The 25790-nt window shown below is 46.0% G+C and overlaps 2 protein-coding genes across 5 annotated transcripts in view; both read right to left on the minus strand.

The window, feature by feature from the left end:
• Window positions 1–12275, minus strand: part of uba2 (ubiquitin-like modifier activating enzyme 2) — a 46944-nt gene extending 34669 nt beyond the window's left edge. The window contains exons 1-6 of the mRNA XM_078544685.1: window positions 12071–12275; window positions 9062–9145; window positions 6647–6717; window positions 4938–5002; window positions 2518–2618; window positions 1616–1737 (exon numbers count right to left, since the gene is read on the minus strand). Coding sequence (XP_078400811.1) covers window positions 1616–1737; window positions 2518–2618; window positions 4938–5002; window positions 6647–6717; window positions 9062–9145; window positions 12071–12208 — 581 coding nt within the window. The 5' untranslated portion in view covers window positions 12209–12275. The remainder of the gene's footprint in view (window positions 1–1615; window positions 1738–2517; window positions 2619–4937; window positions 5003–6646; window positions 6718–9061; window positions 9146–12070) is intronic.
• A 3854-nt stretch (window positions 12276–16129) lies between these two features.
• ss18l2 (ss18, like 2) overlaps window positions 16130–25790 on the minus strand; it is a 45846-nt gene continuing 36185 nt past the window's right edge. For 2 of the 4 annotated variants that reach the window (XM_078544688.1, XM_078544686.1), the window contains exons 7-9: window positions 25252–25371; window positions 22390–22517; window positions 16130–17664 (exon numbers count right to left, since the gene is read on the minus strand). In XM_078544688.1, the coding sequence (XP_078400814.1) occupies window positions 17638–17664; window positions 22390–22517; window positions 25252–25371 (275 nt within the window). In that variant the 3' untranslated portion in view covers window positions 16130–17637. The remainder of the gene's footprint in view (window positions 17665–22389; window positions 22518–25251; window positions 25372–25790) is intronic. The other 2 variants (XM_078544689.1, XM_078544687.1) reach the window with 1 other exon arrangement.

The raw sequence follows: 25790 nt of genomic DNA on the forward strand, positions 1-25790 counted from the left end.
AGTGCCTCTACCTGCCATGACGCCTCAAATGAAAAAATTCATTACGGCATTGGGAAAAGCATAGGATCATTACAACAACAGAAAGTCACTTGCCCCATTGTGCCCATGTAGAGCAATCTAGCAAGTGCCACTTGCCCACTCTATCCTCACAGCACTGCAGGGGGTCCCATCCACTAACCTTGCTCAAAAGAAGCCCGACATGCACACACATCCGCAACCATTTCAACAACATCAACGTGTATACAGTGCCTTTAAAGTAATGAAATGCCCCAAGACACCTCACAGGGGCGTTATAGATTAAAATTTGATACTGAGCCACAAAAGGCGATGACGGAGATGATTAACAGAGGTCCGAGAGTCTTTGGAACACTCTTCCCCGGAGAGTGGTGGAGGCAGGGCCATTGAATGTTTTTAAGGCAGAGTTAGATAAGATTCTTGATTAACAAAGGAGTCAAAGGTTATTGGGGGTAGGCGAAATGGGGAGTTGAGGCTACAATCAGATCAGCCACGATCTTATCAAATGACGGAGCAGGCTCGAGGGGCCGAATGGCCTACTCCTGCTCCTAATTCTTATGTTTATACGCTCATAGTTTGGTCAAAGACTCGGGTATTAAGGAGCATCATAATGGAGGAAAGAGACGTGGAAAAACGGAGCGGTTTAGGGAGGGGATTCCAGAGCTTAGGGTCTTAGTTGCTGAAGGCTTACCCACCAATGGCGGAGCGATTAAAATCAGGTATTTTCAAGGCCAGGATTAGAGGAGCACTGATATCTTGGACAGTTGTGGGGCTGGAGGAGACTACAGAGGTAGGGAGGGGGAGTGACCTTGGAGGGATCTGAAAACAAGGATGAGAGTTCTAAAACTGAGGCTTTGGTGGACTGGCTGCCAACGTAGGTCAGCAAGCACAGGGATGAGGGACGAATGGGATTCTGAGAGAGTAAGGAAGCAGGCTGCAGAGTTTTGGATAATCTCAAATTTATGGAGGGTAGAATGTGGGAAGCCAATCAGGAATGCGTTACAATAGTCAAGTCTGGAGATTGCAAAGGCATGGATGAGAGTTTCAGCAGCAGATGAGCTGAGACAGTAGCGGAGTCAGGCCATGTTACAAAGTGGAAATTGGCATTCTTAGTGATGGTGCAGAGATGTGGTCAGAAGCTCACCTTGGGAGTCAAATATGGCACCAAGGTTGCGAAGTCTGGTTCAAACTTAACTCATGGAGTTGAACGGAATCAGCAGCCAACAAACAGAGTTTGGAGTGGGGACCGAAAACAATGACTTTGGTCTTCCCAATATTTAATTGGAGGAATTTCTGCTCATCCAGTGGTGGATGCTGGAAAAGCAGACTAATAATCCAGTGACAGTGGAGGAATCAAGAGCAGTGGAGGTGAGGTGGGGTAGAGGTAGAGCTGGGTGTCGTCAGTGGAGGTACATTACTTGTTAAGACACGGAAGGTCAGAGACACTTAGGTATGTCATACACAAGCATAGACAGGCACACGCTTCTCTGCAATAAAAACAAAACTCTGAAAATACTCAGGTCAGGCAGCATCTGCAGAGAAGAACTGAGTCGATGTTTTAGGTCAATGGCCTTTCATCAGAACTGCTGCTGTTCCTTACTTGAAGAGGTATTTTGCCCATACGATACAGTGGATTGGTTCTGAAGGAGTGTTTCGGATTGTGCAACCTGGAAATGTTTTCTGTGTTGGTTTAGGCTGACACTCGTAGCATTCCGTTATTCCCTGCAAAAAGACAATTCTACTTTCAGCAACATCAGGACAGGTCCCAGTCTCTCGCTGAAACTGCCTCCACTGTGTCATGTGTGAGAAAATCAACATGCAATAACATGAGACGTGACGGCACTCAAGAAAGGAAGGTTTCTGTGATCCTTAGAGAGGGCAGTATGGGCTATGAGGGTAGTCACGGCTTGGCAGGTTTTTTACATTCAAAGATGCTGTGCTTTTTCAGATGAACACTCAGCGATGAGGTCAATGTAGGGATTTACCGGAGAATAGGCCTTCGGGAATGCTAGCCCAGTGCCACAGCCATTTTACTACCATCTGCACACTGATCTCAAAGAGTAGAATAATTAGGGAACAAAAACTGGCCCAGCCTTGGGCAGACAGGAAAGTGGAGCTGAGACCACAACTTATTGAATGGCGGGACAGCCTCCAAGGGCCAAATGGCCTCCTCCTGCTCCTATGTTCCTAGAGCGAGGCTATAAATTACATTTCATGCAGGGTCCCCACACCAATCACTATCCAGCAGGTGTACACGGGTGCAATGTGAAGACAGTGTCAGACTCAGCAGTTTCAACCACCACGTTCCAACACTCAGCTGAAGCTTATGAGAACAATGTTCACCCAGAGCAGGGCACAGAGGGCAGCTGGTGGCCATGGTACCCGTGCCCATGCAAGAATCAGCACCTTCAGGACAGGAGTACAGAAAATTGGGAGAGAATATTGGGGTTGTTTTTAATGAAACCAAAAACCTGTCATTGCAGAATAAATAATATTCAATACCTTTTTGATGACAGTGACTTGACCAAGATATCCTGCAGTCCCACTCTCTATAAGAGGGATGTCAGCAGCTAAACACATTCTATTCACATGGTTACGGGCAGCTGAAGAAATACAATAGATCGAATAGAAGCAACGTTAGGAATCTGTGAACTCGATCGACCATGAAGCAGCAATTGCTGCTCATTCAAGCAACTGGACATGCACGTAATCTAAACAAAACTTACCCTTTCAAAGAGTACCAAGTCCATAATGTTTGTAATGTGAGAGCATTCTGCCAGTACAGACTGGGAGAGGACCACTATCCTGAGTTAAAGGAGGTAGAATGCTGAACTGTTCGACACAAAGTGCTTTTCGCACAGTGGAGGGACAGCTGTGCCATTTTGTGCCAGTGCACACAGCAGGAGGTTATTGTCCATTCTACATTTACACTACAACTTTTTTCTCCCCCTCATTACCTGCTCCTTTAAACGCAACGAGCCTGAGTTTTGAAAATCCTTGCTCTCTGCTGAAATCCAGCTGGTGACCTTGCAGATCAGTCACGTATGGAACTTTTGACTCAAGGGAGGAATTGTTACACTGCCCGAAAGCATAACAGAGAGCTGCTGCACTGATCTCACCATTCCCAACATGCCACTTACAACATAACCGCTCTGAATAGCAGCTCGATTCTGGCATTTTCTGATCCCAATGACCACTAACGTTTACTTCTCCGATGGCTCATTGGATAAAGCAGTAACTCACTGAGCCTGGGCGATCTGGAAGGTCCCAAGTTTGATCCAGGTTCCTGCTCAGTTGGCCTCACTCGGGACCAGTAGCAGGAGTGCCCTCAGTGCCTGGATTACGGAGATGGCAAGTAACATTTTCCTTTTTTCACATGGAGGGGTTGCATAAACTTGGCTTGTAGCCCTTTGTGCTCAGAATGGAGCAAGGGGTGGGGGAATCTGATCGAGGCATATAAAATATGATGAAGGGAAAAATTTGCAGGGCTATGGGGAAGCACTGTTTACACAGTTGGAGAGTCGAGAGTAGGGGTCATAATCTCAGGATATGGGGTCTTCACTTTGAGAGGTGTGAATCTTTGGGATTTTCTATCCTGTAGAGTTGTGGATGCTTGGCCATTGAGTATATCCAAGGCTGAGATCGATAGGTTTTTCTGCTCTAAGGGAATGAAGAAATACAGGGATCAGACAGGAAAGTGGAGTTGATGTTAAAGGTCAGCCATGAACTCACTGAATGGCAGAGCAGGCTGAAGGGGGCATATGGTTTACTCCTGCTCTTATTTCTTATGTTATGAAAGCATGTGGCAGTCTTCTTCTTCTTAGGCTGCCCCTCCGGGTTGAGGGTGACTTGCTTCCACGCTAAAAGTGAGTTCTCAGGTGACTGAAGGGTCCAATGTGCGACCTACAGTCTCCTTTCGCTGTTGGCGCTTGACTTCAGCCAGCCCCTGGCGCTGAGACTCCAGGTGTTCATCTCCTTCCTGGGTGCTTTCCCTCCACTTCGGGCAGCCTTGGGCCAGGGTCTCCTCTGCCCTCCTGGGGCTCACTTGCTGTGTCAAAGCTCCAAGTAGAGCACTTGTTTCGGGAGATTCGTGTCAGGCATGTGGACGATGTGGCCCGCCCAGCGGAGCTGATCGAGCCTGGTCAATGCTTCAATGCTGGGGATGTTGGCCTGAGTGAGAACACTGACGTTGGTGCGCGTATCCTGCCAATAGATTTGCAGGATCTTGCAGAGGCAGCGCTGGTGGTACTTCTCCAGAGTTTTGAGGTGCCTGCTGTACATAGTCCACATCCCTGAGCCATATGAGGGTGGGTATCAGTACTGCGTTATAGGCCATGAACTTGGTGCCTGGTTTAAGGTCCTGTGGCAGTGGAGCTAATTGAATAGCTCTTTCAAAGAATTGGTAAAGGCACGATGGGTATCTCCTCCTGTGCTGTTTGACTCTATGATTTGATAAAGCAGATATACAGAGAAACAATGGTGGGGGAATCAAAAACAAGGGGCCACAATCTTAAAATTAGAACTGGGCCATTTTATGAGTGACATTCAGAATTATTTTTTCCATAGAGAGGGCAGTGAAAATCCGTGGATCAATAGAAATTCCCATATTGAAATGAATAGATTTTTTATTAGATAAGGTTATCAAGGAATACGGATCACAAGTGGGTAAATGGAGCTTGGGTACAGATCAGTCATGATCTAACTGAACAGTAAGCCAAGCTCTAGGGACTCTAGGCTCCTCCTGTCGCTATGCGGATATAATGCATTAATAACTTTATCATGTGTGTGGCTAGGTCACAGTTGAGGGAGTAAATATCCGATGCTTCCAGCCATGTGTATCTATTACCCTTGCTTGTGTTCACTAACCATCCATTACTCTTGCTTGAAACCAGCAAGAGTCCTAAAGCCCCAGAAATCCTTACCCCTGTTATCCAGAGCATTCATCACAAGCGTAAACTGCCTGAAGAATTCCACGTTATAACCCGGGCTGTGGGAAACATAAGTGAAAGCACTCTTAAACTGGTTACCACAAACAAGACCAAAAAAGAAGTAAGACTACACACTGTTGTCGCAATAGCCCTTTCAAAACATTACATCCTCTTGTAACTCTGCACGATAATTCCCACCCTCTTGGTTGTCATCTCAATAGGTCAGCATGTCTAATAGGGAAAATCAGAGGCTGGGAGCTTGGCGAGGAGGGAAAGTAAGGTGCTGCTCACAGGTCACATGCATGGCAGGGCATGAGTTTCAGCTACCTCTAGAGGCTCAGTCCCAAACTGGGCAGCATCTGCAGCAACTGAGCCATCAGGAGGCAACTCATTGGTCAGTTAGACAAGTAACAAAAATTTACCTTGATGCTACGACAGTCAAGAATTGGAAAAAGGCATTTAATCCAATAAAGCTGAGGCTTATAGGACTAAATCCAGATCTTGGTTCCATAACAGAAGCTTGAGATAAGACTGGATTAACTTGCTTTTACAAAGGTCATGGCCCATTTTTAAATTCATTTCTGCTCTCCCCATTTGAATGAATAAACTCTGGAAGCCTCCTAGACTTTGGTGGCAGATCTGTGGGCTGTGTACACTTAGAATTTTTTTTAAGCAAAGAAATTAAAAGATTTTTTTCTGGGTTTGCAGTGTTAATCTGTCTCATTAAATTTTTATAACTTATATTCATTCTAAGGATGTGGGCATTGATGGCAAAGCCAACATTTCCTGCTCATCTCTAGTTATTCCTTAGAGGGTGGAGGTGGGCTAACTTCTTAAATTGCTGCACTCTGTGCGGCAAAGGTGCTTCCACAGTTGAGTAAGGGGGGGGGTTTCAGGATTTGGAAAAAAAAAACTGTATCAATAGAAGTGGACACAAAACTTGTCGGATAATCATCAAACTCCCAGCTCGTTCAACTAGAAGCAATCCTGCCATCCTTGCCTAATTTGAGCCTATATGTTACTCCAGCCCCAACCAACATGGTGACTATAACTGCTCTTTAAAACGGCCCCTAGCAAATCAATCAGTCGTGTCAAAAAATATTTGAATCTACTGGATGAATAGGATTTTTAAAGAAGTAACCGACAATACAAATACCAATGTACTATGACCAGATGAAGCATATGTTGAAATCAGCAGGAATAAATGAAAACATTTTGAGATACCCTAAAGGTCATTAAAGGCGCAATTTTTTTCTCTCAGAGGATCACGAGTTTTTGGAACTCTCTTCCTCAAAAGGCAGTGGAGCAGGGTCTTTGAATATTTTTAAGGCAGAGCTAGATAGATTCTTGACAAACAAGGGGGTGAAAGGTTATGGGGGATAGGCAGAAGGTTATAATCAGATCAACCACGATCTTATTGAATGGCGGAGCAGGCTCGAGGGGCCGAGTGGCCTACTCCTGCTCCTAATTCGTATGGATAAATGTTAGTTCTTTCTTTACCAGAAGCAGGCACTGCCTGACCAGAAGAGTGACATTGGACTACCACAGCTCGAAGTGTATCCCTGCTCTTCAGATTCACTTAGTCCTCTATTCTTCAGGTAGCATAGAAGCTGTCTCAATCACCACTTTAAAAATAAAGTACATTGCTCTGCAGACACAGCCTCTGTGATCCACAACAAAGGCCAACTAAAGGTAAAACGTACTTCATGATGCTGTCATGATGCGCTGCAATCCTGGCCTCAGGGCAGAACTTTAAGGCACTCTCCTTGGCCACCTGCAAACAAAATGAAACAGAAGGTCTAATAAAATTTAGTCCAAACCCATCCAAGTCAATAAGAGATGCTGCATAGAATATACAGCACAGGAGCAGGCCAATCGGCCCAACTGGTTTATACGTCATATGAATCTCCTCCCGCTCTATCTACTTCATCTCAGCCTTTCAGCATCTTTCTGTTTCCTTCTCTCTCATGTAATTGTCTAGTTTCCTTTAGAATGCATCAAAGTTGTGAGATTCAACAGCTTCCTGTGCTAGACAGTGCGCCACATTCTCACTACTAAGTAAAGAAACATTCCCATATTTCTCAACTGGACCATCTTGTAGTTATGGTCTCCAGTTTTGAAGTTTTTCAAATGTATAAACATTCTCTCCACACATACCCCACTAACACCATCACAATTTTAAAAAGTCTTAATTTGCTCAATCTTTCCTGATGCTTGTAATCTCTCAGCTCTGGTTTCATCCTCATATAATCATAGAATGATGCAGCACAGAAGGAAGCAATTCGGTCTAATGCACCTGTACCAGTTCTTTGGTGGGGTTATCCAATTACTCCAACTCTCTCCCTACAGCTCAGTAAATGCTCTCCCTCCAAGTATTTATCCAATCCCTCTTTTGAATGTTACCATTGAATCTGCTTCCACTGCCCTTTAACCTGTGAATTCCAGACCATAACAGCTCAAACATGTAAAAAATGTTCACTTATTTCACCTCTGGGTATCTGACTGATCACTTTAAATCTGTGCCTTCTGGTTACCAAACCTCCTTCCTGTGAAAACTGGTTTCTCCTTATTTATCTATCAAAACCATTCATGATTTTGAATGCTTCTATCAACCTCCTGCTCAGCTTCTCTGCTCTAAAGAGAAACACGACAATGTCTCTAGCCCCTTACACATAGTTCCTCATCCCTGATACCATTCTGGTAAATCTCCTCCGCACTCTCTCCAAGGCCTTGACATCTTTCTTAAAGTGTGGTGCCCAGAATTAACACAATACTCCAAGCTGAGGCTTAACCAGCGTTTTTCAAACATTTAGCATAACTTACTTTCTTTCCTACTCTGTGCCTCTATTATTAAATCCAAGGATCACATACTCTTCTTTTTAACAACTTCTCACCTGCTCCCGTCACCATCATGGATTCCTATACTCTACTTCTGCACCAGTTTTAAAATTACACCACGTGGTTTCTATTGCCTCTCCTCGTGCTTTCTACCAAAGTGCATCACTTCACACTTCTCGGTGTTAAGCTTCATCTGCCACATATCTAACCATTTTACCAGTCTATGTCCTTCTGAAGTCTGTTACTGTCCTCCTCACTGTTCACTTTCCGACTTGCATTTCTTTGCAAACTTTAAACTTGTGGCCTGTATACTCAAGTCCAGGTCATTAATATATGTTACAAAGAGCGGTGGTCCTAATACAGGCCCTGGGGGAACACCACTGCATACTTCCCTTCAATCTAAAAAACAACCACGCTCACCACACTCTCTGCTTTCAGTCTCTCGGCCAATTTTGTACCCATGCTGCCAGTCCATGGGCTTTAATTTTGCTAAGTCTATTATGTGGTACCTTTCAAACACCTTTTGAAAATTCATATACACATGAACTGTGCTACTCTCTTCAACCCTCTCTGTTACTTCAAAGAACTCAAGCAAGTTAGTCAAACACAATTTGTCTTTAAGAAATCCCCTCTGGTTGTTTTGTCACTTACTTTAAACCTGTGTCCTTTGGTTAGCCACCTTTCTACCAGTGAAAGAGTTTCTTATTTATCAAAACCATTCATGATTTTGAAGGCCTCAACTTAATCTCCCCTTAACCTTCTCTACTCGAGGGAGGACAATTCTACTTTCTCCAGTCTCTCTGCATAACTGAAGCACCACATCATTGATACATTAGGAGGGAGAGAGGGTGGAAGCAAAAAAGACAGGTTCTGAAAAGTGTCATTAAAGGCAAGATTTTCACTGAATGCAAGATTTTCTTTCTTGCTGGAAGATGCTTAAAGAAAAAGACAGAATGAAGAACAGCAATTCCAACAGACTGTGTATAATTCTTACAGCCTCTTCAGCCTAATCACCCAACCCAGGGGAAGCAAATCATTTCAGGGAAAACTGCCTGGAGGAGAAAACAGTAAAAATTTCATCCCGAGTGCGAATCCTTTCCATTTACAGGGTCGCTGCTCAGAAGAAAACCCAGACAGGAAAGGTCCAGCTTTATAATGTTGATTTTCTTTTTTTAAAAACTGACAACACAACAAAACTATTAATGCAGAAAAACGTCACAAAATACCTTACAGAAGCAAGGAAAGGTCAAGCCAGTCTTTCGATGGTACAGGACTCATACCTGAGCTTTTGACTTTCCGACATGCTTCTTCTGAAAGAGGAATTGCCGGTTGAGGTTGCTGACGTCAATCGTATCCAAATCCATCTAGAAACAAGCGAAGGCGGATGTTACAAAATTCAATCCCTTCCAGAGATGGCACAACAGTGAAATAGATCCACAGGATCGGAACCAGCTCTCAGCATCTTCCCAATCTCAATTCAGGCATTTGTCCACAAGAATTGAGGGGATGTTGAAAAAGAAATCTGAAGGGCAAAAGTGCCTGATCTGAAGCCGGAAGATCTCCTCCAATATTACCCTGAATCAGGGAATCAATGTCTGGGAGAGTTCACAACCAAACAATGTGCAGCACGGAGAGGACAGGATGATAAACAAGTTAGTAAATCTATTCATCGAAACGTGAGGTTTTATAAACTGAGATCAGAATTCAGAAGCAATGAAGTTAAACATTAATCCTGTACAAATCATTGGTTAAGTTACAGTATATAATCTGTTTTTAATTTAAAGCTGTTTATTCGCTCAAAATTTCAAATCAAGCAATTTAATAAAAGATTTTTTGCAATATTTCAATTCAAATTAACAGATGATTTGAACGAAGCAACCTTAAAGAGCAACATGTAGTGCGTCCAGTTTTCAGCATACCATAGGAGTGTGGCAAAGCCCTGGAGAGGGTGAAGTGATTCATTGTGATGCCATAGTTGAGAGGCTGTAAGATTAAGAGGAAATCTGGTAGAGGTGTTGAAAATGAGGTGGGGTTTTGACAAATTTAATTGAGAAAAAACCATTTCCACTCGTTGGTGAATTAGTAACCAGAGAACAGAAAGGTGTTCATAAAGGAACAAAAAATGTTTTTATACAGAAAGTTGGTAAGGAAACAGTGGACTAGCAAAATCCAAAATAGCTCTCAAAAGGGTAATGGGGAGAAGGTGGGGGTGGGATGAAGGGGAGAAATCAATCTTTCAGACAGCCAGCGTTGGTTCAATGGTCAAAATAGAATCAACAGGAAAGGTTTATCATATAGAGCCTTATCACATCATCACTGCCTCAAAATGTTTCACACACAAAAAGAGTGCAATTAGTAAAGTCTATCTGAAGTAACTCCACTATTCGATGCAGCGCTTTTTAATGCTTATTCCAGCTCCTTTTGCTGTTGTTACTGAACATTCCCTCTGTCACCATTCAAATCAAATCTTCTAAATTGGTAGTTTGTCAGAATAGAACTAATCTAATCTAATCTAAAGCCACTTTGCTAGGCTGAAGGCAACAGAAGTGAAAGTCACTGCAAGCTCATCCAGAGATGCCAGCTTCAGTTCAGTGGGTAGCACTCACATCCCCGAGTCAGGTCATTGTTGCTTCAAGACCCATTCCAAAGAGTTGAGCTCAAATCTAGGCTGACGCTCCCAGTGCAGCACTGAGGGAGTGCTGCTCTGTCAGTTACCGGTTTTCAGGTGAGACATTAAACGAAGGCCGGCTGGCCTCTCAGCTGGGCAAAAATAAAAGATTCCATAGCACCGTTTCAAATAAAAGAAGGGCTCTCCCCTGGTGTCCTGGCCAATATTTATCCCTCAATCAACATCACAAAAACACATTATCTAGTCATTTATCACATTACTGTTTCTGGCATCTTGCTGTGTTACCCACATTAAACAATAACAATGACTACACCTCAAAGGTACCTCACTGACCGTGAAGTGATTTAGGACCTCCTGAAAGGTGCTATATAAATGCAATTCTTTCTTTACTGTGCAGGCTTTGCACCAACTGCTTTCAACACAGGCCATGTGAACTGCCACAGCAACAACACGTGGTGGACAGTTTTTTTATTCACATGGGTCAGTCATGTTCATGAGACAATGTTCTTGCAGTCCCATTTTGACTTGTGATACAGGACAGGTCATTCCAAAGAGAACAGATGACTGGGATCATTTTACAGAAGGTTTGACTGACTATAATAACGCTGGTTTAGGAATAAATATTTGCCAAAACTTCAAGAGAATTCCCCCAGTTCTTCAAATAGTACCACAGAATTTTTTACGTCTAGCTGAACAGACAGGGAGGGCCTCATTAAAACCCTCCAGTGGGAGTGTTGACAGCTCAAACCTTCTCAACGCCCAAATGCTTCAGCCCGAGGTTCAGGGAAAATCCCCAGTGGATGAATGAATGTTCTCTTGATCCAGATGCTGGAGAAATTGCCAGCCTGAGCTCCTGCAAAATCAACCCTCTCCTCCCCATCTGGATATAATCACCTCCCCCTTAACCTCAGCCAGGGGCAGCTCTCCCCACCCACCACATCCCAGGGCAGACCTCACCCTCACCCCCTCACTCAGGCCGGGACAGCCATCTCGCCTCACCCGCCCACAGCCCAGGAGCTGGACTGCATCCCCTGCCCTGACAAACCAGATGGATGCCCACAGCCCACAGCCCACACCCTCACCACCACAGCCCAACCCCCGCAGCCCACCCTCGCACCGCAACCCGCAGCCCACCCCCTCGCCCCGCAGCCCACCCCCTCGCCCCGCAGCCCACCCCCTTGCCCCCACAACCCAACCCCTGCAGCCCACCCCCTCGCCCCACAAACTCAAGTGTGGAAAGGGGGGAGGGGGTGAGGGTGTGGAAAGGGGGTGAGGGTGGGGGAGGGGGTGGGATGAGAGTGAGAGTGGGGGTGAGGTGGGGTGTGGGGTGGGGGTGAGGTGGGGGTGAGGGTGAGATGGGGTGAGGGTGAGATGGGGTGAGATAGCCCCCCCCCCCCCCCTCTCTCTCTCCCTCCACAGCCCCGAGGAGGTTGACAGCCCCCAATCCCGAGAGAATGGGGGCAGATCACCCCCAGTGCCCAGGGCCCCCCGGGGGGAGGGGGCTCCGCCGCTGGGCGCTAAAGTCCGGGTTTGCAACCCGCAGCGATGCCCGGGTCCGAGTATCTCTCCTCCCGCCAGCTCCCGGGTTCCCGCGCCCGGGCCTGGCCTCCCCGGCCCGGCCTGGCCTGGCCTCCCGCCGCCTCAGGGTTTCCATCCTTACCACCTCGATGTCCCTGAATCCGGCCAGCACCAGGTTTTTGAGGAGCTCGCAGCCGATGCCGCCGGCGCCCACCACCAGCAACCGGCACCGGGACAACCGCTCCGACAGAGCGCGGGAGAGCGGGCCGACCAGCGCCATCTTGCTCAGCCAAAGGGCCCAGAGCCGGGCAGCGCTCGCCGAGAAAAGCCGAGGGCTTGACCGCGGCCTCCACAGGCAGCGCCACCCACCGGCACCGGCAGCGACTCCTCCACAGGCAGCGCCACCCACCGGTACCGGCGCTGGGTCCTCCGCAGGCAGCGCCACCCACCGGTACCGGCGCTGGGTCCTCCACAGGCAGCGCCACCCACCGGCACCGGCACTGGGTCCTCCACAGGCAGCGCCACCCACCGGTACCGGCACCGGGTCCACCACAGGCAGCGCCACCCACCAGTACCGGCACTGAGTCCTCCACAGGCAGCGCCACCCACCGGCACCGGGTCCTCTACATTGCAGCGCAACCCACCGGCACTGGGTCCTCCACAGACAGCGCCACCCATAGGTACTGGCACCGGGTCCTGCACAGGCAGCGCCACCCACCTGTACCGGCACCGGACCGGGTTCTTCACAGGTAGCGCCACCCACCGGCACCGGCACCGGATCCTCAACAGGCAGCTCCACCCACCGGCACCGGGTCCTCTACATTGCAGCGCCACCCACCGGTACCGGCACTGGGTCCTCCACAGGCAGCGCCACCCACCGGTACCGGCACCGGGTCCTCTGCAGGCAGCGCCACCCACCGGCACCGGGTCCTCCACAGGCAGCGCCCACCGGCACCGGGTCCTCCGCAGGCAGCGCCACCCACCGGTACTAGCACCGCGTACTCCACAGGCAGCGCCACCCACCGGTACCGGCATCGGGTCCTCCACAGGCAGCGCCACCCACCGGCACCTGGTCCTCCACAGGCAGCGCCACCCACCGTCACTGGCACCGGGTCCTCCACAGGCAGCGCCACCCACCGGCACCGGGTCCTCCACAGGCAGCGCCACCCACCGGGTCCTCCGCAGGCAGCGCCACCCACCGGTACTGGCACTGGGTCCTCCACAGTCAGCGCCACCCACCGGTACTGGCACCGGGTCCTCCACACGCAGCGCCACCCACTGGCACCGGGTCCTCCACAGGCAGCGCCACCCACCGGGTCCTCCACAGACAGCGCCACCCACCGGTACTGGCATCCGGTCATCCCAACACAGCGCCCCCCACCGGTACCGGACTCTCTCCTGCTCTCCCAGCTTCTCTCCAGCTCCCGGCTGCTCTCGCGCTCACGGCTGATTTTCTTCCCTGTGTGAAGCAGAGGGGTTTTTACGACAATAACTGGTAGTCACGTGACTAGCTTTCAATTCCAGTTCTAATTAATATAATTAAATGGTGGGATTTGGGGTTTCTTCCCCCTCCCTTTTGTTTTTTTCAATAATTTATATAGATTTTTCTTTTCCCACCTATTTCCATTATTTTTAAATCTATACCTGTAATGCCCTGTCAGTCTTTCCACCCCACCCCCACTAGAGCTGTACCTTGAGTGTCCTGCCATCCATTCTTAATTAGCACATTCTCTTAGATAATATCACCACCTTCAACACCTCTTTGTTCCTTTGTCTGTGACGTGTTTTGATTATCTGCTCCTATCACTGCTTGCTTGTCCCTACAACCACCCCCCCCCCACCCTCAACTTCTCTCTCCCCCCACCCCCCACCTTAAACCAGCTTATATTTCACCCTCTCCTAACTATACTCAGTTCTGCTGAAGGGTCATGAGGACTCGAAACGTTGACTCTTTTCTTCTCCACCGATGCTGCCAGACCTGCTGAGTTTTTCCAGGTAATTCTGTTTTTGTTTTGAACCCGTGTCTGCAGTGTGTTAGCCAGGACAGTAACCTCCCCCAGACAACTGTATCTCACCCTGTCAGTATGGGGGAGGCGGTGGTATCCTGGTATTGTCAATGGGCTATTTATCCAGAGACCCAGGGTAATGCTCTGGGGGCCCGGGTTCCAATCCCACTATTATTGGTGAAATTTGAATCCAATAAAAATCTGGAATTAAAAGTATGATAACGACCATAAAACCATAAAAACCCCATCTGGTTCACTAAATCTGCCATCCTTACCTGGTCTGGCTTACATGTGACTCCAGACCCACAGCAATGTGGTTGACTCTTAAATGCCCTCTGAACAAGGTCAATTAGGGATGGGCAATGAATGCCACCTGAGCCAACAACACCCACATCCTATGAACAAATAACAAAAATGTTCTGGGAGAGGGGGATGAAATATCACAACTGAGACCAATTGTGAGCCCAACACAAGTACATTCCAGGGAGGGTCACTACCTATCAACAACCCTCAAGCCTGCTCCGCCATTCAATCTGTGGCCTCAACACCACAATCCTGCCTATCCCTAACAACCTTTGATTCCCTTGTTAGTCAAGGATCTATCTACCCCTGCCTTTAAAATATGTGGGGAAGAGAATGCCACAGGCTTACGGCCCTCAGAGAAAAAAATTCTCATCTTGGTCTTAAATGGAGGCACCCTATTTTTAAACTATCCCCCCCTAGTTCTGGTCTCTCCCAGAAGGGGTAACATCCTTTCAGCATCCACCCTGTCAAGCCCTCTCAGGACCTTAGATGTTGCAATAGGATCACCTCTCATCCTTCATCCTAACACTAACAAGTGAACAAGGAGCAAGAAGCCTGGCTGATCATTTCTTGCTTATCCAAGCCAGGGCTGGTGAACTATAACATCCCCATCTCCTGTTGCAGCTGAGAACAGCAAATTCAGTATGTGGACCAGGTGAACCATTCCTGATCAACTCCTGATCAACAAGGCTCAGTACCAGACTAGGTGCTACGTTGACCTAACAATCATTTGAAGTCCCTGTGAGACTGCACTGGGAACTCACTGGTCTTGGTTACACAGAGGTTATTCAGAGGCCAGAACAACACTAGCAAAGGGCTTGGGCCAGTGACACAAAGGAAGCTCAGAAGATTTACCAGTAAATGTGTGGTAGTATAGAGTGCCACAAAATCTTTAGTGTCCTCTGTTAACAGAGAGACAGGGTCCCTGTCACTTTGCACCCTCCATTACCTCATCCAAAACTCTGCTGCTCATATCTTCAGTCCCATTCATCCAACACCCCTGAAATCACTGACCTATATTGATTCCAAGTCTGGCAATGCCTCAATATTAAGGCCTCGTTGCCTTCAAATTCCTGCATAGTTTGGCTCCTCCCTGTCTCTGTAATTTCCTTCAGTCTGACATCCCTCTGAGATCTCTGCAATCCTCCAATTCTGGCCTCTTGCATACTCCTGATTTCAACCATTCTACCATTGTCAGCCATGCCTTCAACTGCCTGGGCCCCAGGCTCTGGAATTCCCTCCCTGAACCTCTCTGCCTCTCCATCCTTTTTAAAATGCTCCTTAAAACCGATCCCTTTGACCAAGGTTTTGGGTACCTGTGCTAATATCGCCTTTAATAAAAAGCAAAATATGCTTTAGCTCTGAAGAAGTGTCATATGGACTTGAAACATTAACGCTGTTTCTCTCTCCACAGATGCTGCCAGACCTGGAGTTTTTCCAGCATTTTCTGTTTTTATTTTCAATATCTCCTTACTTGGCTCAATGTCAATTTTTGTCTGGTTATGACCCTATGAGGGGCCTTGGGACGTTTTATTACATTGAAGGCACTACAAAAATGGTCAAGACTTGTTTCCCCTAGCTGAGGGGTCAATTACCAGGGACATGAGGAAAATCTTTTTCACCCAGAGGGTAGTAGACATCTGTCACTGTCTAAGTTGGTGGTTGAGGCTGAAACACTCAACTCATTGAAAAGGTACCTGGATCTGCATCTGAAGTGCTGTAACCTGCAAGGCTACGGACCAGGGGCTGGGAAGTGGGATTAAAATGAGCGGCTAGTTTCTTTTTTCTCTTTTTGGTCGGTGCAGACATGATGGGCTGAATGGCCTCTTTCTGCACCGTAACCTTTCTACGGTTCGATGGTTGTTGTTGCAAGTAGAATTTTCACACACATCAACATAGAAAACACTTTAATTATCAGAAAGCTGAACAGACAATAAATTGATCACTCTTTTCTGTTCCAAATGATTCCCATACATATAAATCCAACTTCCAATCCACCTCCTTCAATGTACACAATCATTTTACCCAAATCATGTCATGTTAAAAGCCCCACAAGTACCCAAAACCGGTTTGCAAAGGAAAAGTGTTTCGCTATTAAACTGTTAAGTTTACTTGGTTCCACTTGCCCCTCCCTCTTTCTCTCTCTCCCTCTGAGGAGAGGTTGAGTAAGTCCCACTTTTGGACTAGTTCACCACAGCCATGATGAATGTGACAGAGCTGTGTCCGGATCAACACAAGCGGTCCAATCACTGCCTTTCCAATCAGAGGGGGAACCAAAGAAGCTCAAATGAACTGTAGTTGCCCTGTGTACCTGGCTCTCGCCAGTGTTAGTTACTCATCGCTTGTAGTGCCAAGCGTACAGCTGCATTCTCACCTTAAACCAGGCGTCTCCCCAGTGTTTACTACTCCAACGTCCTGGACACCGAGTGGACAGGAGATGGTGTGCTTTGCAGATGTTTGTTAAAAGCTCTGGGCTGATGTTTAGCCCGCCTGGCTCCATGAGGCAATCCCTCCAATGTCCCCCCCCTCCGCACATTTACTTAGAGAGACTGGAGAAAGCTGGGTTTGTTCTCCTTCGCGAGGGGAGATTTGATGGAGGTGTTCAACAATCAGGAGAGATGGGGAATTTTTTTTTTTTAAAAACACTGCGAGTTGTTGTGATCTAGAATGTGCTGCCTCAAATGCTGGTGGAAGTAGATTTAATAGTAACTTTTAACAGGGAATAGGATAAATATTTGAGGGGGAAATATTTGCAGGGCAATGGGGAAAGAGCAGTGGAGTGGGACTAATGGGTCAGCACAGGTATGATGAGTAGAAAGGTCTCCTTCTGTGCTGAATGATCGCTGGGGCTCCAAGTGGCAATGGTGAGATCAGGAGTCTAGGCCTGCAGCTCCCTACAGCATCGCAGTCTCCAAGTTTCAGCAACTGAAAAAGCAGTCACTTGGGACAAGAGCAGATTGCTGCTGGTGCCATCAGGGGAGAAGTAAAACCAAATATAAACGTGGGACTTCCTCAACCTCTCCTCAGAGGGAGGGAGAGAAAGGACAAAGAGAGAGAAGAGGGAGGGGCAAATGGAACAAAGTCCCAGTAAGCGGCAGGGCCTTCAGGAGAGAGGTGAAGAGAGATTTGGGAGTATACAATAAACTCCCCATCAAATACGGGGCAGTATTGGTGGAAATTGGAAGAAAATTAGCATTCATTGTTTGGCCAGGGTTTACTGACCCTTCCTTGTGCTCCAGGTAGAAATATTTTCAAAACAATTCAGGAAAATAACAACGTAAACTTTGTTTTCAACAATGAGAAACACAATTGAAACTTTCATTATCAGAATACAACAGTGTCCACAGTACGAAGCAGTCCATTGGCAGTTTAACCTTTCACATCATGAGGTCTTGGAGAGTCACTGAAAACCCCCATATTGAGCTCCCTGGAAGAGAAGAGAGAGAGAGACACTTACGTTATACAGTAAATTAAAACATGGAGAGCTGGGGGCATGAATAAATACATTGCCGCTACAATACTTTTCTCATTGGGTAACCATCCTATAGGACCATCTGGTGCCGTCCTCAAATGGCCAATGTTGATGTGTAAGTCTAAACAGTGAGGGTCAATGGGTCATTCAACTATGAGCAGCATCATATCAAGCTCAATCTTCACACACATATCCGTGTGCAGGATTGGACTTTGACTGACCCTATCCCTCCTCTATGGCCCAGGGTTGTTGAGAACACTTGGAGCACCCCATCAACTTCTGGGGACAAGACCATGTAACTTGGCCCAAGCTGGCAATCAAGGTCTTTGTGAGAAATGAAGGGAGTTGGGTCAGCAATGGTGGCCATGTTCATGGGTGATCCAAGTCAGTCACATCGAGCAGACAACCAGCAAGGTGTTAAAAAGGACAACCAGCTTGCTGGTTCAGAGAGCTTCAGAACTCATCACCAGCTGAGCTTCAGAGAGGCATCAAGAGTTAACCACAAGGTGTGGGACTAAAGTAGGCCAGAGCAGGTAGGGGCTGCAGTTTCCCTTCCTTTAAGGACATTGGTGAACCAGGAGTGTTGTTAACAATCCAGCAACTGCCATGCTCATTTTATCTGATGCCATTCCACAAATCGCCACAGATGATGCGACACTACAGTTGTGCAGTCCTGACCATCAGAGGTCTGATGTCTTTCCTTTTGGCGAATGGGGAGATGTTTTTCTTTGGCAGGTGCAGTGAACCACTTTCAGAGTTTTGCTGGGTGATGACCATGATTCATTTTGCTGTGGGTGTTGTGTGGCTAAATGGCAGGATGTGTTTTCAGACAGCTGTACCAACATGGCACCATATTGTGGTGTTTGGCTGAGGTGACCTATGCCAGATGGAGGACCACAAACTGTTTCGCATAAACGTCGGTTCCTGAAGTGATTTATGGAGACAATGGTGTATCTGAAATCCCTGGGATAGGTACAGTGTGAATCCATCTCCTGGTGCTTTCATCCAAAACCCTACCTGCCAAAGTTGCTTTCGAGAGTTATATGTCAGCTGCTAAAACCAGGAAAGTGCTGTGAAAGGTTGTTAAGGTCAACATTTCACTTCTTCTCTGCCCTCAGATCACTCTATGAAGACTCTGCTCATCTTGGTCATGGACAAAAGAATGTTTAATGAGTGAATAGTTTTAACTGAACAAGTTTATGAGGTGCGTGTCCAAAGATGTTATTTTTTGATCTAGTCAGGCTAGTTGTTGGACAGTATTTTTAACCAGTCCACAAGAATCCTGTCAAGATTAAAATACCAAACAAAAGTGTGTTTCAGTTCAAACTGAAACTTCCACATTAATTTGACCATCCTGTGTTCAGATGGCAAAAGTACCACCTCTTGCTTCAGTCCACGAGAGCACTGCGGAATAGTTTTGTTTGATTTCTGTTGTCAGCATTTGTCTGCTGAGTGAAGGAATGCATTCTCAATATTTCTTTTTGAGGCTTATGTGCTATTTTAATTGTATTTGCAAACTGTTTTCAAGATAGTGTAATGAGAAAAGTGTAGTTAAAATATTCTTACATGTTAAAAATTGCTAAGTCTTCAGTGGAATATATAATATTGTCTAAATGCTCTTTTTCCTGTTGTTTTATGCTATTTAGATGCTAGCTGCTGCTGTGGTATGAGTTCATTGAAGTGGCCATTCTTTATGTGAGCTTGCTTACTTACTGTTGGCAGGCTGTTTAAGCATGGAACTGAGCCAAACACAATTTATCCTCATCGAGCGCACGGTTTTCATGTGGTGATCATTGGCAATCAGGAGGTGCAAACACCAACTCACCTTTTTCACCTTCCTAGCTCAGGGCCAGTTGGGGGAACTGACTTAGCACAGAAGTAGGACTTTATGTCTGTAGCATTCAATGTTACACAGGATATTGTCATTAACTACGAAGCCATTGAGGGACCTTCATTCTCTAAACTGCTTCTAGGTGCAAATCATGTATTTTCAGATGCATTTTTTTTTAAAAATGTACTTTTGTGTTTGAAATGGGAAGGTTAACCTTTTGAATTTTGTCTAACAAATTTGATTAAATTTTTTGAGGAGGTGATTAGTTGTGTCGGTGAGGGCAGTGCAGTTGATGTAGTCTACATGGACTTCAGTAAGGCTTCTGACAAGGTCCCACATGGGAGACTGGTCAAGGTGGTTAAGAGCCCATGGGATCCAGGGCAATTTGCTTCCTGCCACTAAGCTAATTTTGTATCCAGAGGGTGATGGTCGAAGGTTGTTTTTGCGATTGGAAGCCTGTGATGAGTGGTGTACCGCAGGGATCGGTGCTGGGATCCTTGCTGTTTGTAGTGTACATTAATGATTTAGACGTGAATATAGGAGGTATGATCAGTAAGTTTACAGATGACATGAAAATTGGTGTCGTAAATAGTGAGGAGGAAAGCCTTAGATTACAGGACGATATTATTTATGGGCTGGTAAGATGGGCAGAGCAGTGGTAAATGGAATTTAATCCTGAGAAGTGTGAGGTGATGCATTTTGGGAGGACTAACACGGCAAGAGAATACACAATGAATGGTAGGACCCTAGGAAGTACAGAGGATCAGAGGGGCCTTGGTGTACATGTCCATAGATACCTGCTGGGGGCAGCACAGGTAGATAAGGTGGTTAAGGAGGCATATGGGATACTTGCCTTTATTAGCCGAGGCATAGAATATAAGAGCAGGGAGGTTATACTGGAACTGTATGAAACGCTAGTTAGGCCACAGCTGGAGTACTGTGTTCAGTTCTGGTCGCCACACTATAGGAAGGATGTGATTGCACTGGAGAGGGTGCAGAGGAGATTCACCAGGATGTTGCCTGGGCTGGAGCGTTTCAGCTATAAAGAGAGACTGAATAGGCTCGGGTTGTTTTCCTTAGAGCAGAGAAGGCTGAGAGGGGACCTGATAGAGGTATACAAAATTATGAGGGACATAGATAAGGTAGATAGGAAGAAACTTTTCCCCTTAGTGGAGGTGTCAATAATCAGGGGCACAGATTTAAGATAAGGAGCAGGAGGTTTAGAGGGGATTTAAGGAAAAGCTTTTTCACCCAGAGGGTGGTTGGAATCTGGAACACACTGCCTGAGGGGGTGGTAGAGGCAGGAATTCTCACAACATTTAAGTAGTATTTAGATGAGCACTTGAAATGCCATCGCATACAGGGCTATGGGCCAAGTGCTGGAAAATGGGATTAGAATGGATAGATGCTTGAGGGCCAACATGGACACGATGGGCTGAAGGGCCTGTTTCTGTGCTGTATAACTCTATTTCACAATGCACTGAAGTGGGATTTGAACTCCTAACCCCTGGATTGCTCATCCAGGACCAGAGCCCTTACACTATCATCCAGAGCTGAGTAAATGTAGGTTAAGAAAGGAAGGTCTGGAGAAGTTGTTTAATAGACAGAGGGATTTAGAGGCAGTAACAGAAGCTAGAAAGACTTGGGATTTACATAGTGCCTTTCACAACAGGCAAGAATATTAAATAAAATAAATGAGCTGATAATATGTAGAAATACATTGATCTGGAGTTGTTAGGTTAAAACAGACTTCAGAAAGACCTAGGAGTACAGATACACAAATTTAAAAATGGTGACAGGTTAATAAGCTGAAAAGCAAACAAATCACCAAAATTAATTTCTAGAAGGACAGAAAAGAAAAGCAGAGAAATTATGTTAACTTGTGTAGAACTGTGATTAGATTAAACTTGGGAGGATACAAAGGCACTGGGGAAGGTACAAAAAAGATTTACTAATAATACCAGAATTGAGAGGTTATGCCTGTCAGGAAAAATTGAATAGGCTGGCTTTCTTTTATCTAGAAAAGAGAAGGCTGAGGGGTGACCGAAACACATTACAAAAGGGCTTGATAGGGTAGACATAGAGATGTTTTCACAAGTCAGGAGTGTGATGGAATACTCTCCACTTGCCTGGATGAGTGCAGCTCCAACAACACTCAAGAAGCTCAACACCATCCAGGACAAAGCATTCTGCTTGATCGGCACCCCATCCACAAACATTCACTCCCTCCACCACTGATGCACAGTAGCAGCAGTGTGCACCATCTACAAGATGCACTGCAGGAATTCACCAAGACTCCTTAGGCAGCACCTTCCAAACCCATGGCTGCTATCATCTAGAAGGACAAGGGGAGCAGATAGATGGGAACACCACCACCTGGAAGTTTCCCTCCAAACCACTCACCACCCTGACTTGGAAATATATCGCCGTTCCTTCACTGTCGCTGGGTCAAAATCCTGGAACTCCCTCCCTAACAGCACCCTGGGTGTACCTACACCACATGGACTGCAGCGGTTCAAGAAGGCAGCTCACCACCACCACCTTCTCAAGGGCAACTAGGGATGGGCAATGAATGCTGGCCCAGCCAGCGACGCCCAGATCCCATGAATGAATAAATAAAAACTTGTGGGCGAAATTAGAACTAGGGGCCATACATATGGGATAGTCAGTAATTCAAAGCTGAGTCAATGCTTGCTAGCAAGCTAATGTACATCAGTGAGCACTGGGTGAAGAAGACTTGGTGAGAGTCACGTGTCAAGCAGCAGAGTTTAGTTTTGTCGGATACTATCCCTCATTTCTGACTGTGGATAAGAGCATTGTATAAACTTCAGCATTGCTTCTTGCTGTACCTGACCATACTGGAATGCCTGTTGCTGAGCGGGGTTGGGAGCAGGTTGCTGAGGCCGAAAAGCCACATATTGTTGCCCTGGGTCCTGCTGGAAGTTTCTGAACTGTCCTTGAGGATTTTGTGCAGAATCTGCAAAAAAAAAAGTGAGAGATAATGAAATGACAAAATCACATTGTATTAACCACTGCAGCTAAATGGATATCCTGCAAAGGCAATTGCTTTCTTCCCTTTTCTCCCTAATATTTGCTGTAAAGATTTCTGTGGCCACTAGACATCCATTGGTACAATGTCTCAAGTGGTCATAATTCATGATAGTGGATGTTGGCAGGCTATTTGACTGCAGGGTGCATCACAGAATCGGATCTGGTCTACATCTTTCTTCCAAACAACCGCACTTTCCGGCTGGAGTCAGCGGATAGCCAGCAGAAGCAGGAGTGGCGAGTGTTTCTAATTCCTTATTGAAAGGAAAATAAGGTGACGCGGAGCCCCAACACCAGGCACCACCACCCCCATCCTACACACGCCCTCTCCAGCAAGGTCAGCTAGCTCACCATGGACCGCTTGGGACTTTCCTAGTCTCAAGGCTTACAAGAACACAAGAAACCAGAGCAGGAGTAGACCATTCATCCCTTCGAGTCTGCTCTCCATACAATACGATCATGGCCGATCTTGGGCTGCTTGTGTTATTCCCTGCTGCGCCTAGAATTCTGGATGTAATTTGACACCGGTTGTTAACCAATGCAGGAAACTTGCTGCACTTTAGCCTGGGGCCAGGCCGATTATAATGAGATGTGTTTCGGAACAGGTATTAAAAGAGCAAGGAGGTTGGTGGTAGTGCAGTTACAGGTATAGGAACATGGAGCAGGAGACAGCCACTTGACCCTTCAAGCTCGCTCCACCATTCAATAAGATCATGACTGATCTGATTGTAACTTCCTGCCCCCAATAAACCCTTCACCTGCATATTTATTAAGAATCTATCCACCTCTGCCTTAGAAATATTCAAACAGTCTGCTTACACCACCTTTTCTGGAAGAGAGTTCCAAAGATTCACGACCCTCAGAGAAAAATTTCTCCTCATCTCTGTTTTAAGTGAGCGACCCCTTATTTTTAAACAGTGACCCCTAGTTCTAGATTCTCCCACAAGAGGAAACATCCTCTCCACATCCACCAGGTCAAGACCCCTCAGGATCTTATATGTTTCAATCCAGTCACTTCTTACTCTTCCAGCAGGTACAAGCCCTAGTCTGTCCAACCTTTCCTCATAACCTACCCATTCCTAGTATTAGTCTAGTAAACCTTCTCTGAACTGCTAACATATTTACATCTTTCTTTAAACAAGGAGACCAGTACCGTACACAGTACTCCACATGTGGTTTCATCAATGCCCTGCACGACTGAAGCAGAACCATAACATATTTCTGTTCGCATTTTCTCGGTCTTCTACGTTGGTTATTTGCCTCATGCCCCAAATACACGAGAAATTCTACCACAAAATAAAACGGTAAATGGTACATTCTTCAAAGAGTATCACTGGTCCTCAAACAGGAGAGATCTGAAGACAATTCAGGAAGCCATGCAAGAACAACAGGACGATTAACACTGATTGATGATAACTATCCCAAGAAAGAACGGGATAAGGGTAATGTGTGGGATCAAAGTGCACAATGCTTTTTAAAATGGATCTCAGATTGCTTCCTCGATCATTTTGTTTTGAGTCAGGGAAAGCGGAGAGGTGATTTCATGGAGGTGTTTAAAATTGTGATGGGTTAGATAAAGTAAATAAAGAAAAACTGATTCCAACAGCTGAAGAGTCAATAGCCAGAGGACACAGATTGAAGGTGATTGGCAAAAGAACCAGAGGCAATATAAGGAAGAAGTTTTTTTTACGCAAAGAATGGTAAGGATTTGGAGTGCACTGCCTGAGAGTGCGGTAGAGGCAGATTCAACAGTAACCTACAAAAGGTAATTGGATAAACGCTTGAAGGAGAAAAAAAACTGCAGGGGCATGGGTTTAGAGCGGCATGAACTGGATTAGTCTTTGAAAGGACTGGCAGATGGGAACAGCCTCCATAATGATTCAAGGAAAGAAGAATTGCTTGATTTAATTCGGAGAAATTAAGTGGGACAAAAACTGGTGAGAGTTGGAGAATTGGAAAACAAACCACAGCATAATTAAGTTCAATGCAAGAATAAAGAAAGATAATAGAGAATCAAAAATAAGGATTGTGGACTGGGAGAGCAGTGAGAAGAGATGGGGTCAGTGTCAAATTAACAGCAAAAGGGTCAACAGTAAATATATTCTTATAATGCAAAGACAGGGTGATTCAAACATTAGAATTCCATAGATAAACAGATTATAATTAAACTGAAACTTAAAAGGAAGGCATTTTATAAAACGAGGGTAAACAGTATAACAGATAATGAAGAATATAGGAAGTACTAGTAGAGGGAGCAAGGAGGTTAGAACTGGTAAAAGGGAATGGAACACAATTAGCAGATAATATGAAAGGGCTTTAATAAGTAAATAAAAATTAAAAGAATAGTTAAAGAAAGATTATGGCTGAGGGATGCGGTAAGACAATGAGGTTAAAAAGGTTTGGTTGTACCCAGTTGAATTTTGCTTTCCCTGGTCGTTGTACTGTGCAGCTTTGCCAGTATTAAAGCACCAGCTTTATTCTGTATCTAACCCTGTGCTGTATCTGCCCTGCAGGTGTTTCATGCTTCATCACCTTCTTCCCCTTCAATCACTGTCCCAGGACTGAAAGTAACCTAAATGCTCTATCCAGATGATATACCCTGGACACAGTCTGTACAGTAAGAAACAAAGAGTATTCCTCCAATAGAAACATCTGGAACTCACTGAATTCCTGAGGCGTGCTGGTCAGTGGCTGCTGTGTGGAGTATTGCTGGTAGAAGTTCTGCTGGTGGGAACCAGGGTTCTGCTGGTATTGCCCCTGCTGTGGTCCATACCAAGTACCTGCTACAAGAAAATAAACCCCAAAAGTTTACTGTAACCCACAAATTTATCTCAGTTTAACATTAGGTTTAACTCCCTTGTTCAGTGACTAAGGATATTGATTCTTGCTGGGGTACAGGTCAAAGGGTGATGGTCACCCTCTTGACTTCAGCTACTTGATGACTCTGCATATACCGTGCTGTGTTAGATCTGTTACTGGGCTCATAATTCAGAGAACCTGGGTTCAAACCCTGCTAGGGCAGGTTGAGATTTGAATGGAACAAAGCATCTCCAGTGAGAGATTCTCTCTCTGCGCCCACACCATCACCCCCCAGACTACCCTTATAATGTCACCTTGTCCACATCTATATACTGCTCCTTAGTGATGTCATCAGCACTTATGGGGTCAATTTCTCCAAGCGTGGCAATGACCTCCAGCTCCA

This window comes from Cetorhinus maximus, chromosome 6 (assembly GCF_964194155.1).
Source record: "Cetorhinus maximus chromosome 6, sCetMax3.hap1.1, whole genome shotgun sequence".
Taxonomy (NCBI): domain Eukaryota; kingdom Metazoa; phylum Chordata; class Chondrichthyes; order Lamniformes; family Cetorhinidae; genus Cetorhinus; species Cetorhinus maximus.